At 48.7% G+C, this 17220-nt stretch overlaps 1 protein-coding gene across 2 annotated transcripts; it reads left to right on the top strand.

Annotated features, from left to right (window-relative positions):
- Window positions 1-5188: 5188 nt before the first annotated feature.
- On the top strand, window positions 5189-11154 carry Fitm2 (fat storage inducing transmembrane protein 2). 2 transcript variants are annotated; one of them, XM_035446189.1, is made up of 3 exons: window positions 5307-5439; window positions 5813-6102; window positions 7456-11154. In XM_035446189.1, the coding sequence occupies exons 2-3, from the start codon at window positions 6077-6079 to the stop codon at window positions 8069-8071; spliced, it is 642 nt and encodes a 213-aa protein (XP_035302080.1). In that variant the 5' UTR covers window positions 5307-5439; window positions 5813-6076; the 3' UTR covers window positions 8072-11154. The 2 variants fall into 2 exon arrangements, with proteins under 2 accessions (XP_027279298.1, XP_035302080.1); XM_027423497.2 differs by lacking the exon at window positions 5813-6102 and having other exon boundaries at window positions 5189-5439.
- Window positions 11155-17220: the final 6066 nt, after the last annotated feature.

Here is a 17220-nt window from a genome sequence, read left to right on the forward strand (position 1 = left end):
CTAACTTCTGATTGGTTCCTTGTCACGAGGCAGGCACCTAACCTCTAGTGACTAAGGCAAGGTCATAGTGAGCACGTGTTACTGTCATGGCTGTCGAAATGGGGGGCTGATCCCTTCAATACAAGTTAGGATAGAAAGTGAATTAAGTACAACACTTTGGACTCACCAAGATAGGATAGATAATGGAGTATTTTTTTCTGAATTTGTCAAATGCTAATGGACTAGACATTGTTAATATAATTATTGCCTTATATATTATATTTATTGTATACAGTTTTTCTATTTTAGTTAAATCCTTTGCTTTTTATTTAAACAAAAAGGGGGAAATGTGAGATATTTTGTTTGTGTTCTGACAAATAAAGCTTGCTTGGAGTCAGAGGGCAGAGCTAACCACTACTTAACCATAGAGTTTTAGAGGACTGTAGAGAGGACAGGAAGTGGTAAGGCGGGGCTGAGACGGGATTTCCGCCCTTTAAATGGAGGAATGAGAGAGGTAGGAAGCGATTGGCTGCTACTCCTCTGCTTCTTTGACCCTTCAGGTTTTTAACCCCAATATCTGACTCCTAATTTTTATTGTTAAGATTAATTAAAATAATGCTTCTACTTTGAATCACTAATCTTCATGCTTCCACCTCCCATACACCAGGATTGGCGGAGTGTGTTTCTACAGTTAGGTCATATGGTGCTAGAGATGGAACTCAGGGCTTCATGCATGCTAGGCAAGCACTCTGACAACTAAGGTCTATCCAAGCTCTTCATTTCTGGGCTGTCTATTCTGTTCTGGAGGTCAATATGTATATTTTTATGGAGTACCATGTAGTTTTAATTACTATTGGCTTTGTAATATAGTTTGAAATCAGGTGGTATAATCAACTTTTTTTTTGTTTTAGCTCTTGTCTGCCTTGGCCATTTTTGTTGTTTTTATTATTCCATAGAAATTTTAGGATTAAGGGGCTAGAGTAATGTCTCAGCAGTTAAGAGTACTGTTGTTCCTCCAGAGGACATGGGTTCGATCCCTAGCAGCTGCATGGTGGCTCACAACTATCTGTAACTCCAGTTCCAGGGGACATGATGAGCTTTTATTGCCACTAGGGGTACCAGGCATGCGCATGATGGGTGCACAGATAGCACATATATACACACATATACACATATAACACATATAGAAGGCATTTAGGATTATGTTTTCTACTTCTGTATAATATGACATTGAAGTTTTAACAGAAATTACTTTCAGCCTGGCGTTGGTGGCGCACGCCTTTAATCCCAGCACTCGGGAGGCAGAGGCAGGTGGATCTCAAGACCAGCCTGGTCTACAGAGTGGAGTTCCAGGATAGGCTCCAAAGCCACGGAGAAATCCTGTCTCAAAACAAACAAAAATCAAACAACAACAACAACAAAGAGATTGCTTTACATCTGTCATTGCTTTAAATAGTGTGCACGTTTCAACAATGTTCATTTTTCCAGTATGTGAAGATGGGACATCCTTCCCCTTATTTGTACAGAGATAATGCTTCTAACAAATAGTAGTACAAAGACAAACAGAGAATGAAAACCAACAGTGTGTGTGTGTGTGTGTGGGGGTGCTACTTCAGTCTCAGGCAGAACTGTGCATTCTCTCTCTCTCTCTGGGTATGTTTTCATGTATGTGTACATGTATGTCCATATGGAGGCCAGAGATTAATGAGTTAATGTTGGGTGTCTTCCTCAGTTGTTCTCCACCTTATTTTTTGAGGCAGGGTCTCTCACCGATCCTGGAGTTCACTGACTCTGCTACACTGGCTGCCAGCGAACCCTGGGAGTCTGCCCGTCTCTGCATCGGAGCTGGAGTTACAAAGGCACACCACTGCTCATGGCTGTGTATGTGGTGCTGGTGGTCTAAACCCAAGTCCTTAAGCTTGAATGGTGAACACTCTCACGGGGCCTTCTCCCCTCTGCCTACTTGCTGTCTTCTGTCCCCCTCAGGCAGGAAATACAAGGGCATTGCTCTTCCGGGTCTTAAATTGTAAATTCAATGTTTTTCATATATTATAAAATAAACAGTGGGTCATGCATGGCCAGCTTTTTTTTTTAAACTAGTGATTAAACATAGGTAGGCCCAGGATTCTTCATCTAGACCAAGTTGCCCTTAAACTTGCAAGGTTCTCCCTGCCTCCTTCTAAGTACTGAGATTACAGAGTAGTCTCCCACTGTATTCTTTATTGTAAATTTAACTCACTGATGCTTGCAATTTTATTGATTTTTGGCTCGACATTTGCTTCCATAGTCCACCTATGGTTTCTTTCTTCCTTCCTTTATTTCTTCCTTCCTTCCTTTCTTTCTTTCTTTCTTTCTTTTCTTTTTTTTTTTTTGTTTTTTGAGATAGGGTTTCTCTGTGGCTTTGGAGGCTGTCCTGGAACTAGCTCTTGTATACCAGGCTGGTCTTGAACTCACTGAGATCTTCCTGCCTCTGCCTCCCAAGTGCTGGGATTAAAGGCCTGCGCCACCAACACCTGGCCCCACTTATGTTTCAATTCAACTACACATTGACAAAGGGAGTTATGTCCCAATGAAAATAGTTGAAGACAAAAATAAAGCCCTGCTTTGTGGTACTTGCCAATTCCCTTAGTGTAAATACTCCCATTGTGGCTGATTTCAGGCTTCTTGTGTGACGTCACAGAAGTGGGAAGAGAGCAGAGACATAGCAGGCGGGCACAACAGAAGCAAGCGAGCTCAAGAACACAGATAGGCCAAGTGTGATGGCACACGCCTGTAATCCCAGCACCCAAGGACGAGGCAGAGACAGGAAGATGGTCACAGATTTGAAACCAGCTTTCTCTACATAGTGAGTTCCAGGCCAGCCAGGGCCGCATAATGAAATCCTGTCTCAGAATAGACAAACAAGAACATAAATAGTAATAAAAGGTAGTAAAATAATTAGAAAGTGATGGGTCTGAGCTTTTATCTTGATTTTAAGTGTTAGTTTCTGTAATACAGTGGCTAAGGAAGGACTCAAGGTTGGGAATCCCTGATTTGGACACCCAGGTTCACTGGCTAGCAGCTTCGCTGTGGGACAGAACCCAGTGACTGAGTCACTAGTACCTCATGTGAACTCCACCAAGCCTCAGCCCCCAGGATTTTCAGTCAACAACACAGTTGTTTTGTTATTACTTTTATTATTTGTGTGTGTGCATGTGTGTGTGTGTGTGTGTGTGTGTGTGTGTATGTGTGTGTGTGAACAGTTTATAGGAGTTGGTTCTTGCCTTCCACAATGGGGGTCCTAAGCATTGAACTCGGGTTATTGGGCTTGGCAGCAAGTGCCATTGTATGCTGTCTTAGTTAGGGTTTTTATTGCTGTGAAGAGACACCATGACCACAGCAACTCTTATAAAGGAAAACATTTAATTGGGGTGGCTTACACTTCAGGGGTTCAGTCTATTTTTATCATGGTCTGACATGGCAGTGCACAGGCAGACATGTGCTGGAGAGGTAGCTGAGAGTTCTGCATCTTGTATAGGCAACAGGAAGTGGTTTGAGACACTGGGCATGGCTTGAGCATATATGAGACCTCAAAGCCCACCCCCACACTGACACATTTCCTCTAACAAGGTCATACCTTCTCCAACAAAGCCACAACTCCTAATAGTGCCATTCTCTTTGAGCTTATAGAGGCTAATTACATTCAAACTACTACACATGCTTGAGCCGTGTCTCCAGAATCACTGTAGTGGTTTGAATGAAAATGGCCCCATAGACACATACATTTGAATACGTGGTCCCCAGTTGGTAGAACTATTTGGGGAAGATTAGAAAGTGTGGCCTTGGTAGAGGAGGTGTGATGTTTCAAAAACCCACCCATTCCCAGTTAGCTCTCTCTCTTCCCAGTCCCCCTTGCCTGGAGGTTGTGACTCAAGATGAGAGCTCTCAGATACACCCCAGCACCATGCCTGCAGCCTGCTGCCATGTTCCAGTGGGTGACTACCCACTGAAACTGTGAGCCCCTGTGGTAGTTTGAATAACAATGACCCCATAGGCTCTCATACCTTTGAATGCTCAGTCACAAGGGAGTGGAACTCTTTGACAGAAGGATTAGGAGGTGTGGCCTTGTTGGAGGAGGTACATCACTAGGAGTAGGCTATGCCAGGCTCAGTGACTCTCTCTCTTTGCCTGTGGATCAGGGTATAGCTCTCAACTACTTCTCCAGCACCGTGCCTCCCATGCCTCCCATGCCTGCTGCCTTGCTGCCCACCATGATGACGGTGGACTAAACCTCTGAACCTGAAAGCCAGCCCCAATTAAATGCTTTCTTTGATGAGTTGCATCCATCATGGTGTCTCTTCACAGCAACAGAACAATGACTACGATAGCCCCCGATAAATTCTTCTAGAAGTTGCCTTCACCATGGGGTCGCTTCACAGTAATAGAAAAATAACATCCACATTTTGAAAGTCAGACATCCACATTTTAAATACAAATACATTTATCAATTTAAAATTTAAGTTAAGTTCATGTGAGAGGCTGAGGCAAGAGGATTTCAGGAACTACAGAGTAAAATCCTGCCTCAAAAAAAAAAAGTAGTGCCAGGCATGGTGCCACACACCTTTAATACCAGCACTTAGGAGGCAGAGGCAGGTGGATCTCTTGAGTTCAAGGCCATCCTGGTCTACAGAGCGAGTGCCAGGACAGCCATGACTACACAGAGAAACCCTGTCTCTACAAAACAAAACCAAAGTTAATAAGATTTAAAGTTAGTGATTATTTTGTGGGATTACTTTACAATAAAGTTTATAAAACTAAGATCTCAAAACCCTGTATCTGAACCACCATAAGGAAGTCCCAAGTCCACAAACTAGCTCTTAAGAAAGATGGATCCCTTGTTTGTATTTTGCAGATAAGAAAAGCAAGAATCCCATGGAGGTGCGTCTATGAGAAACCAAATGATGCTCTGACGGCTGATCTAATTCCTACCGAACTACGTTTATTCTTCCCCAACCTCTAGCAAAAGCTCGCACAAGCAGGTTGCCCCGGCAAAACGCAGCCTGCAGTACTCACAGCGTGTCGCCTGGGGGCGCTCAGGTTGGAGAGGGAAGAGCGGCGCAGGTAGCTACAGACCTGCACTCTGCAGAGGCCACTCATGGCCACTAGAGGGAGCACGCGGCCCTCTGGGGGCGGAGCTTGCGGGTAGCACGCATGCGCCCGGAGGCAAGTGGTGGCGCTAGCCCGGGCGAAGGGCAAGACGGTGGCCGAGAGGGTTCCGGGAGGCGGACGGTGGCCGAGAAGGTCCGGCATGGAGCACCTGGAGCGCTGCGCGTGGTTTCTCCGCGGGACGCTGGTGAGGGCTGCGGTGCGGCGCTACCTGCCCTGGGTGCTGGTGGCCGCCATGCTGGCGGGCTCTGTCCTCAAGGAGCTGTCCCCGCTGCCCGAGTGCTACCTCAGCAACAAGCGCAACGTCCTCAACGTGTGAGTGCTCCAGACTCGGGGCCCCCGCTCCCCATGGAGCCGGCTCGCTGCCTGGGTGGGCGAGCCATCGGGAGGGATCCCTGTCCTGACAGCCGCGTCCGCGCGCGTGTGGCGACGCGGGGACCCTGGGAAAGCGAGTGACACTCGCGCCTTATGTTTGAGGATTCCGATGGGAGGGCCGAGGTGACGGGGTGGGTTGTCAGTGGCAGTGTGTACGGGGTGCGCTGGAGATGCTTACCACCACCACCCCCTCCCGCCACCCCAGTTAGGCGCTGGCCCCCGTACTGTTTGGGGAGATGTCACCTCCCTTCTGCGGGCTGGTCAGACAGCCCCCCACCACCCTGAGAGCTTTTCCCTGCCCGCCGTATATTAGGAGAAGAGTGAAGCCTTTGGTGCCCGTGACCTTTCTCCTGGATCTCCTTGGACTTTCTTAGTCATCTAAAGTGCATGGCAGTTGCCCAGGAAAGCAACCCCAGCGGACCTCTGTGGCACATCTCTCCAGCTCCACCCACTTCTTTCCCAGTCTTTTAAAATACTGACTTAGAAAGTTTATTGCACAAAACACCGTTGCAGCAATACAGGGAGTTTGGAAGCTGAAGCCGCTCCTTCGAGTGAGCCTAAGATTAGAGTTTCCAGCATGCCGAGAGTCTTAACTCTTGTTAGGTACCTGAAACCCTGTTTTCTTTTTTTGGCAGCTGGATCAGGTTTCTGGCAGACCTTAGCTTTGGCAAGGCTTTCCTTATCAATGCCAGTGAAGGCTTTAGTGACAGGCTCTTAGGTGGTGTCTGAGGAACTACTGGAACCTAGGGCAGAGGCTTCTGTCCTTGGCCCACCTTCATCCTTACCCACTTGGTGACTGGGCTAAGAATAGAGAGTGAGGGTGATAGTTGCCTCGGAGCTCTTTGTGTGTTTTCTGCAGCTCACCCCCAGGTCAGCCACCTTTTGTGAGCACAGGTCAGGCAGACATGGAAGCTGTTGTTTTATCTGGCCTGATGAACCAGGAGCCCAGCATGCTGGCACACTAGTCTGTTGTTTAGGGGTAGCCATGGATGCTAATTTTTGTTTCAAGACTTGGCGCTAATTAATGGGAGGGAACTGGCAGTGACTCATTGAATCTGGAAGAGATTTTGAAAACTCCTTGGGTGCTCTGGGCTTACGAGCTGAGGGAACTGGGTCCTGAAGATACAGTAACAAGTAGAGTCAGAGGCAGGATTGGAACCCTGGTCCTGTGGCTTAAAGCTCTTTCTTATAAGACTTACTAGCCTGTAGGAAAGAACGCTGGAGTGGTAGAGAAGGGCTTTGGGGTTGGGCAGAGTGTGTCTCAATGTGCATTTGCTGTTATGTGTGTGGCCCTGGCGAAGTACTCAGTTTTCTGAGCCCCCAGAGTCTGTCTGTAAAAAGGGACAGATGAGGGCTGGGGTACTACTCAGCTGACAGAGTAGTACCCCTAGCATGCACCCTGGGTTTGAGCCCCAACACCACATAAAACTGCCTGTGGTGAGACATACCTGTGATGGCACCACCAGAGAATGGGAAGCAGATGGGCTAGTTCAAGACCACCCTCAGCTCCACAGGCGGGGGAGCCAGCCTGGGCTGTACTTACAGACAAATGACCGTTTCCTCCTCAGCTAACTGTGAATTCAGTGTAAGAGAATGTGTGTGAGCACGTCTGCCATTTGATAGATGTTCAGTTATTGCTTTCCTGAGCAAATAGCACAACTAGAAAGTTGCAGGCCTTGGATTCGGACCCCAGGCCACCCCTTATCACCTCCACTTTGGCATGGTATATCTATATGGCTCCTTGTCACCTTACAGAGTTACAGATGAACTAATTTCACTACTTAGAAAATAAAGCATGTGTTAGCATGTTTTAAGGATTCAAACATGGTAGCCGTTTGGGTGGACAGCTCTGATCAATTTCATTTAACTTCCTTTGGGGTCTTAGATACTTGAAGCACAGTGACACTGTTTCCTATCTGATGTCTCCTCTTCACCTGAACTTTCCTCCTCCATCAGGTACTTTGTTAAAGTGGCCTGGGCCTGGACAGTCTGTCTCCTTCTGCCTTTCATTGCCCTCACCAACTACCACCTGACGGGCAAGGCCGGCCTGGTCCTGCGGCGGTTGAGCACCCTGCTGGTGGGCACAGCCATCTGGTATTTCTGCACGGCCCTCTTCTCCAACATTGAGCACTACACAGGCAGCTGCTACCAGTCCCCAGCCCTGGAGGGCATCAGACAGGAGCATCAGAGCAAGCAGCAATGCCACCGGGAAGGGGGCTTCTGGCACGGCTTTGACATCTCAGGCCACTCCTTCCTGCTGACCTTCTGTGCGCTCATGATCGTGGAGGAGATGGCCGTGTTGGATGAGGTGAAGACAGATCGCGGCCACCACCTCCACACTGCCATCACCACTCTGGTTGTCGCTCTAGGCTTTCTGACCTTAATCTGGGTCTGGATGTTTTTGTGCACAGCCGTTTATTTCCACAACTTGACTCAGAAGGTGTTCGGCACCTTTTTTGGTTTGCTGGGCTGGTATGGGACATATGGGTACTGGTACCTGAAGTCCTTCTCCCCAGGGCTTCCTCCCCAGAGCTCTAGTTTGACTCTGAAGCAAGATACTTACAAGAAATAAAAGAGAAACAAGTGGGGACAGGAGGACAGTGGCTGACAGATTTTTCCACCTACTGCGACTGGCTGAACTATGGGTCCCGCTTTGGAGAGGATGCTTACCAGACACTTCTGTAGTGGCTGGAGTCTGGGGAACACACTTAGTCCTCAGACTCCACTGGTGATGCCACCCTGTTGCCAGCACCACCATTCCTGTCAGACACTTCTCGTCTCTGGCAAGATGTGACCTAATCTGTTCCCAGAGGGAAAGCTAAGGCTCATCAGAGGGACAGTAGACAGCCTCATGGCATGGGTCAAGGGGAAACCAGAGCTACAGGACTCTCTCTGTTGTGATCTCCCTGGCTCTGGTTCTCTTGAGAGTTTAGTGACCACAGTAAGACTGTCCTTTTAACAGTGTTTCCCAATAGTTGATCCTAAGATGAGCATTTATCTCTAGCAGGTTCTTTATTAAACACTCCGATGCCTACAACACACTCTCTGGCTGTAGTTTCCACCTCCTCTTTGGAATATTGACAGCTGTACCTGGCTATGACCAGTTCCCAACAGGAGGCCGCAACCCTGCAGTGCCCAGATGATTTTTATGTAGTGAACAATGAAACGATTTTTCTGTCTGTGCTGTCTGTTGTTATGTGTCAGTTTTTGGAGCAGTAACGGAGAACTCCATTTCTCCCTCTTCTCCCATGAGTGAGTGCTGTATGGTTTTTAATTGTCACTATGACATTTGTTCTTTGTTGACAAAGCTCCAGGACTGCACTTTGGCATGTGTAAAAATTGTTCTGAGAGTTTTGCTTTGTTTTTGTTTTTTAGAACACTAACTTTTTATAAACCAAACTCCTGACTTATTGCATTAAATTCCACCTCATAGGAATGTCCCCCCTGTTAAGAGTAAAACTGGAGCCAGAGAGCATGGTGCTGCACGCCTTTAACCCCAGCACGGAGAAGGCAGAGGCAGGCAGAGCTCTGTGAGCGTGGGGCCAGTCTGGTCTATATATCTAGCTCCAGATCAGCCAGAGCTGCACAGTGAGATCCTGTCTCAAAAAAATAAAACAAAACAAATAACCAAAAAGCAAGACTAAAGCTGGAAATCAGACACTTCATTATTTAATGAATTTTGAGCTGAGCGAGCATTTCTGTAAAGTGCTTGTTGGTACTGAGGCTGTCCTGCCCCTCTGCTGGTCTGGTGGCAGACACAGAATAGGGTTCAGGGTCATAGGATCAAAGGACAAGTACCATAGACAAGGAATTTTTACCTTTGGAGAAGATTATGATAATTCAGAAGTGAAATGAATGTCTCCCTCTGATGCAAGAAACCAGCCATATTACATACTGCCGCCATGCAAAGTTGTCCGTATTACATAGTGGCATGACTTTGACCCCACCTCCTTTTCCTTGCCCCTTCAACAGAACAACTCTAAAAGGGGGCCATTCAAGAGTCGTGACATTCTCTTGGTAGCACTTCCCAGCTTCTAGCCTTGTCATTATGTGGCCTTCACTGAGACTGGCTGGGGCTAGAAGCCTTGTCTCCCATGTCCCATATGGCAAGCTTCCAGTCTCTGAGAAGAGGGCCCCTTTCCCTCCCAGGTGATCTCTTAAGCCTGTCACACTGAGCCCCGTCTTTTGGATGATCAGCCTTGTAGCTGCTTTGATGCCTCTTCCTCAGCAGAGCTGGGGAATGGCTGCCTGATAAGCTTTGGCCTGCCTGACCTGACTCCAGCTCAGGTTGTTAGGTGCGTAGTAAGTTAAGAATAATTCCTTTCTTTCTTTTAATTTATTTTTTTTATTTAATTAAAAACTTATTTTTTGAGTCAAGGTCTCAATATGCAGCCCTGGCTTTCCTGGAACTCACTGTGTGCGTCAGGCTGTTCCTAGACTCACAGAGATCTGCCTGCCTCTGTCTCCTTAGTGCTGAGATTAAACATGAGCTAATATTAAAGCTACCACATCTGGCTACTAAGTAATTTTTGTAATATAAGGACATATTTAAAATGCGTATTTCATAACCTGTTGAGCTACAGGTCAGCTTGACCATTGGTAGTGTAAGATGTGAGATGATGTTACCAAAAGGCAGGCAGGCAGTAAGGGGCCCTGCGCTGCACTGCGGGGCATTGATGAGTTGACAGTGGACTGAAAGGTGTTTCACCTTCTGGGGGTTTCCACCCATCCCCTCAGGGTAGGAATGGGCCCCGGGGGAGATGGTAGAGCTGGTCACGGATAGTCTTCAGGCTTCATGTCACAACGGAAGGGAGCAGCCATGGGGTGCACCGAGAAGTTCATTGTCACATTAAGGCCCTGGGCGTTTTTCTCACGGGGGGGGGGGGGGTATCTGACCAGGTTTAACTTTAAACTGACTACATGTGGGAACTCTTAGTTGCTCAGTGTTCTCTACATATTAGATGGATTGGCTTACATGTGTTCATTCTTAGTACTCCCTGCCTTTCCTCTCTCAGACCCAGAGATGGGAACCCAGGGTTTGTTACTGGGCAAACCATCTATGCCTGGGCTACACCCTGAGTTTTTGGGAACCCTTGCCTTCTCAGGAGTATGTCTTCCCTCCTATGTGAGGAAGCATGGCATGAGTGAGTGTTTGGGCTTGCACAACCATGAGATGTAGGTTTGAACGTTGGCATCACTCCCAATCTACCTGACCAGTGTGCAAGCCTTGCGATTCTTTTAGCATTAAAGGAAGTGACATGTAAGGTGCTGAGCATGTGTGCTAACCAGGCTATTATCTCCAAGTCTTTCTCTTGACAGCATTTAGAATGGTCCAGCTCTCCTAGAGAAAGCAGAGAAACTAACATCTTTTGGGAAGCACTCACGCACTTGGGTCTCACATTGAAATAATCTCATGTCATCTTTTAGAGTGTCTGTTATCCCTAGGTGTTAAGCATGAGGCTTTGGGGGCATCTGACCAGAGTTGTGCCACGCTGTCTTGTTTCCCTGTGTGGAGGTTTGCTCACTCACTCCCATGTGCATCTGTCATTGTCTGGGTACCAGATTGTATTTAGCGAATGGCTCATGCCACTGTTGTATACACACAGAACCTATGTGTAAACAAGCAAATTAAAGTATACTGGAGATAATGGAATCCTACATTATGGAGTTTGGTGTATTCCTTTCTGTATTTGTTTTTAATTTAGGTTTTTTTTTTTTAACTTTAACTTTTATGGGGACAGATTTCAGGACAGCTCTGGCTGTCCTGGAACTTGTTCTGTAGACCAGGCTGTCCTCAAACTCTCAGAGATCTGCCTGCCTCTGCCTCCCGAATGCTGGAATTAAAGCCACCACCTGGCTTAATTTTAACTTTTAAATTAAATTAAATTTGTGCATGTGTGTGTGAAATTTGTGCACACACAGGCACACACACACACACACACACACACACACACACATACACATGCACGCTGCTCAAATGCACTATGGCACACAGGTGAAGATCAGAGGACAACTTGCACGAGTTAATTCTCTCTCTTCTACCATGCAGGACTTTCAGGTCAAACTCAGGTTTGGGAGCAGGTGCCTTTCCCCAGGAGTCATCTTGTTGACTCTAGTTTTAAAACTTTATTTATTTATTATTATTATTGTGTGTGTGATGCGTCTGTTTGTGCACATGAGCCATAGCCTACATGTGGGGGTTAGAGGACAGCATTGTGGAGTTAGTTCTCTCCTGCTACTCGAACCTCGGGATCCAACCTAGCCCTTTAGATGTGGCATCAGGTGCTTTGCCCATGAGCCAAGTTGCTGGCCCAGACTCAGGCCACTTCTGTCCTTTCTTGAATTATGCTCACAGGAGGCATCTTATAGCTGGAGCGTCTCTGGCTGTTTCACATAAGTCCTTTGTCCTAAGTATCATTCAGCCTGCCTTACTCTTTTCTCTGTCATTGGATCCTGAGGTCTGGGTCAGCCAGGCCTGAGAGTTGTCCCCTTGGCAGAAGGAGAGAGGCAGACCTCACAGACAGAACACTGAAGAGCAGTGACAGTGTACTGGGTAAGGTCACTTTGCAGCCCTGGGACCCATTTTCACCGAGCAGAATAGCATGTTGTGCCTTTCCCCCATTCGCTGGCAGCCTGGCCTACTTGGCAACTCTACACAGTGTGTGTTGAAAGACTTTCAGATCCGAGATTAGAATCTCCTCACGCTGTTTGGTCCTACAGCAGCAGCCAACTCGACATTCTGCTGCAAGCTAGGTGCAGAGTAGTTCATCTCAGGAGGTTTGACTTGGAGTCATCCCTTCCTAGCTAAAGTGGTGTGCTGGGATTATAAAGATGACTGTGGTACAGGTGTGCACTTCAGGAAAGAGAGCCCCAGCCACCATCAAGTGTCCTGAGTGTTAGCACAAGGTCAGGACCTGGGAACATTGAACAGAGAACCTGCTTCCCTGGGGATCCAGAAACACATTCATAGAAGGTAACATTCCTTTTGGTCTGAAAGGATGGAGAAGAATTCGAACACTTCCACAGGAAAGGCTAGCCAAGGCAGGGATGGCACCCAAAGTCATATAGATAATTCCATGACTTCTGTCCAGAGGGGGAGCCTAATTTTCCTCATTTTCAAAAGCCCTGGAGACTGAAGAAAGACTTAGGCAGTTGGTGGAACCTGTAGTTATGCCCTGCTTTGATCCAAATGGTTCTGGGCTCTGTTAGATGCCTGGCTTGGGCAGGTTCCACCACTGCTTTTACTGCTCTTCTGTGATCTTGAACCAGCAACAGCATCTCTGGGCCTCAGTTTCCTCATCTGATAAGCAATGGGTAGCCTGGAGAACCTCGGTAACCCTGGGATCCGCTCTATTCTCTATTTCTCTGTTTTGCTCGGTGAAAAGTCCCTCCTGAGTTCATTAGGACTTATCTTAGGAAACTCCCACTTGGGTTGAGTGGCAGCTGGCTTCCCAGTGGGTGACAGAAGGAAAGTTTGGGCTGCAGCTGCTCACTGCCCACCTTCTATTTCTCCGTGTGAACATCTGGATGAGTGCTGACATGAGCACCTGGGCCCAGATGGGCCTTCTCAGCACAGGGAAGCAAACCTAATTCCTAGCTTAGGCACCGCTGGGAACTGTTCTAGTAACCTTGGGGCCATGTCTGGGGAATTTTACTGTTGAACACAGTGCAGAGCACGGATACTCTCCTGCCTTAGAAAGGGTGGCAGATCGGCACCACCTGAACAGATGATGACCAGGCTGTGTTCACACTTCATGCATGCAGGTCTAACCATCTCGAGGCAGGGGTTGTGCTGTGAGACACAGGAAGACTTCATGACAGCTGCCTGCAAAAATGTCAAGAACTCAGATGCTAATTAGTCACACAATGATTGTAGTTCCTTACTAATAATTGAATACAGCCACCAGGAAGAATGAATGATGTAGGTGATGTCAACTGTGAAGGTAGGAGGAGATCTGGGCTGTGTGTCCATGTTCAGGTCAACCTCTAAGCCAGTTTCTGGAGGTAACAGTGCCTGGTTTCACTCGGTGGACACAGGCTGGAAGGAGAGGAGCCTCGGTGTACTGAGATCCGCCAAGTACAGGGCGCACAGCATTAAGGCAGGGACATGGACATGCCTTCTGGGAGTGCTGTGACTGGACAGACAATGGAATGAGTGAACCCAACAGTGCATGAACCATCCAGAGCAGAGGGTTCCTCAGTTTAGGACAAATAACCAAGAAGAACTATTTTTTTTTGGGGGGGGTGTTTCGAGACAGGCTCTCATTTTGTATCTGTGGCTGGCAGAACTCAGGGAGATGTGTCTGCCTCTGCCTCCCAAGCGCTAGGTTTAAAGGTGTGTGCCACCACACCTGATTCGTCTTGGCTCCTGGCTGGCTCAGGTGGGGCTGGCTCTATTACTTTGGGCTGGAGGTAAGGCAGAACATTGCAGGCAGGAACATGTAGAAGAGGAGACAGCTTACCCCTGGCAGCCGAGAAGAGTACCCCGAGGGGGCCGTCCACGGCTGGGTGTGCTTGGACACATTTGTAATCCTAGCACTTGGTAAGTGGAATCAGAAAGAGGAAGGAGTTCAAGGTTGTCCTTAGATACATAGCAAGTTTGAGGCCAGCCTGAGCTACATGAAACCCTGTTTCAAAACAAAGGCACACCCTCTGGGATCTGATTGGAGGGTCCTCTAGGCCTCAACTTCCACGATCTGTTTAGATTTGGAGCCTATCAATGGACTAAACCATCAATAGGTCAAAGTGTACATGGTCTACTCCTCTTGGTGCTTTCCTCATCTCATAGGCATCTCCTGTTGGCTCAGGTTGACAGTCAGGGCTGACCATCCCACTGCCCTGGTGTCACCACTTAGTCCCATACACCCTGCCTAGAGCATTCACACACAAAGGAGTGAGGAATTTAGCCCAGAGCACCTGAGTTCATATCCTAGCTTCACCCGGCATGCTGGCTGTGTGATGGTGGGCTGGTTTCTGGACCTCTCTGTGCCCTGGTTTTCATAGGGCTATGGGGATGAATCAACACTGGAGAAGTCACTAGATGAGTGGCTCTGGATGCATGTCAAGTCCTAAGCTGTGCCGTTGTTGCCACCTCTACATAGGGAAGGTTTCAATTCTGATGGACTTCCAGGTAGGTTAGCTGTGCAGTGTAGATGTGGAGAGCCACGTCCCCAGGGTCTAGCTCTAGTCAGATGTCTGGGTTGACAAAGGATAGCAGAAAGCAGGGGAGCTGATTCCTAGGGCAGCTAACAGAAAAGGACATTGGGCATATGGTGTCCATGTAGCCAGGGCATACCTCAACTGTTGGGTGCCCCTGTGTCCCCCTTCAGGTATCACTCTGTCCCCCTCGGGTTCCCCTGCGCACCTGTGGGGCATCCTTGTGCACCACTGGGGTTCCCCTGTGCACCTGTGGGGTATCCCTGTGCACCCCTGGGGTTCCCCTATGCACCTGTGGGGTATCCCTGTGCACCCCTGGGGTTCCCCTGCGCACCTGTGGGGTATCCCTGTGCACCCCTGGGGTTCCCCTGTGCACCTGTGGGGTTTCCCTGTGCACCTGTGGGGTATCCCTGTGCTCCCCTGGGGTTCCCCTGCGCATCTGTGGGGTATCCCTGTGCACCCCTGGGGTTCCCCTGCGCACCTGTGGGGTATCCCTGTGCACCCGTGGGGTATCCCTGTGCTCCCCTGGGGTTCCCCTGCGCACCTGTGGGGTATCCCTGTGCACCCCTGGGGTTCCCCTGTGCACCTGTGGGGTATCCCTGTGCACCCCTGGGGTTCCCCTGCGCACCTGTGGGGTATCCCTGTGCACCCCTGGGGTTCCCCTGCGCACCTGTGGGGTATCCCTGTGCACCCCTGGGGTTCCCCTGCGCACCTGTGGGGTATCCCTGTGCACCCCTGGGGTTCCCCTGCGCACCTGTGGGGTATCCCTGTGCACCCCTGGGGTATCCCTGTGCTCCCCTGGGGTTCCCCTGTGCACCTGTGGGGTTTCCCTGTGCACCTGTGGGGTATCCCTGTGCACCCCTGGGGTTCCCCTGCGCACCTGTGGGGTATCCCTGTGCACCCCTGGAGTTCCCCTGTGCACCTGTGGGGTTCCCCTGCGCACCCCTGGGGTTCCCCTGTGCACCTGTGGGGTATCCCTGTGCACCCCTGGGGTTCCCCTGCGCACCTGTGGGGCATCCCTGTGCACCCCTGGGGTTCCCCTGCGCACCTGTGGGGTATCCCTGTGCACCCGTGGGGTTTCCCTGCGCACCCCTGGGGTTCCCCTGTGCACCTGTGGGGTTTCCCTGTGCTGTAGGAGCACAGCGGAGGAAGCAGGTGTCAGATGCTGATGTCCAGCTGATGCGATTAGAAGCACTGGGCCTGAGGACAAGCAGACAGCATTCAGATCCTATCAACTTCTCGGCTGTGTGGTCCTGGGCAGAACCTTTAGCCTCTCTGAGCCCGTTACTCCTCTGTGGGATGACTGTAGCACTTTCTGCTGCACTAGCCTTTGCTTGGCTTAATGCAATCATAGATGGGTAAACATAAGCTTTAAAATGTTGGGTACCTATGAGAACCACTTTTTATTGCCTAATGAATATCTTTCTTGGAAGCCCAGAGACTATAATGCCCAAATGTCCCCAATAACCCTAAGATCATTTCATGTCATCCATATATTAAACCATGCAACATTGAATAAGGCAAGCGACTGATAATTGTCATTTTTCTTGGGGGTGGGGAAAGGGACTCACTATGTAGCTCTGGCTGGCCTGCACTCTCTGTAGACCAGGCTGGCCTCAAACTCACAGACATCCATCTGCCTTTCAAGTGCTGGGATTAAAGGCGTGCATCACAGCATCCAGCTGTTCTTGTATTTTTTAGTCCAGTTCCCAACAGCTATTTTTCTTTACCTGCAGAAAGAAAATTAAAAACATTTTATTTTTATATTTAATTATGTGGATATATGTGTGGTTGTGCATATGGGTGCAGTACCTACAGAGACCAGGACAGAGCATTGGGTACCCTGGAGCTGGAGTTAACTAGGTATTGGGCACTGAGCTTGGGTCCCCTGTAAGAGAGCTATGTTCTCTTAACCACTGAGCCATCTCCAGCCCCAGAATCTGACATCTGACTGTATTGTATCACACCTGGTTCTTCGACACCTGGACCAAGAGCAAGGGCTCTAGTTCCTAACACATGTGGCTTTGTAGCTCGTCACTGCCACTGTGTAAGTCAGCTATTGCTGTACTGATGCTTGATAACAACTATCCCCAACGCCAGCAAACTCATTGGCTGACATTGAATTTGGCCAATGAACATCTACTTTCAGCAGCTTAGTCCCATTTCGGCTGGAGGTCTGTTGGGTTTATCTGTAGAACACACAATAGGCTCAGCTCTGTTGCCCTTGTTTTGTTCTGGTTCCAGGCTGAAGGGACAGCAACTGTCCGGGGCATGCTAATTTCAAAATGGTCACTGGAGCACCCACACCTGAGCCAACCACACATCGAATGTGAAGACCCTGCTCATGCCACACCCTTCAACTAACAGGCCTGCCATGGGTGGGGCTAGGGTAAAGCCCACCTCACGTGGGAAGAGCTTTGTTTTTTTGTAGCAAAGGCTGCTCATGCAATTCAAATCCAATCTACAGCTTGCTATGGGGGTACTTGGGCCCCAAACCTCAGTTTCTTCATCGAGGAAACAAAATGGAATGATTTTATATAAAATTATTTGTGTAAAATTCCTGAT

Source organism: Cricetulus griseus, chromosome 6 (genome assembly GCF_003668045.3).
Source record: "Cricetulus griseus strain 17A/GY chromosome 6, alternate assembly CriGri-PICRH-1.0, whole genome shotgun sequence".
NCBI classification, from domain to species: Eukaryota; Metazoa; Chordata; class Mammalia; order Rodentia; family Cricetidae; genus Cricetulus; species Cricetulus griseus.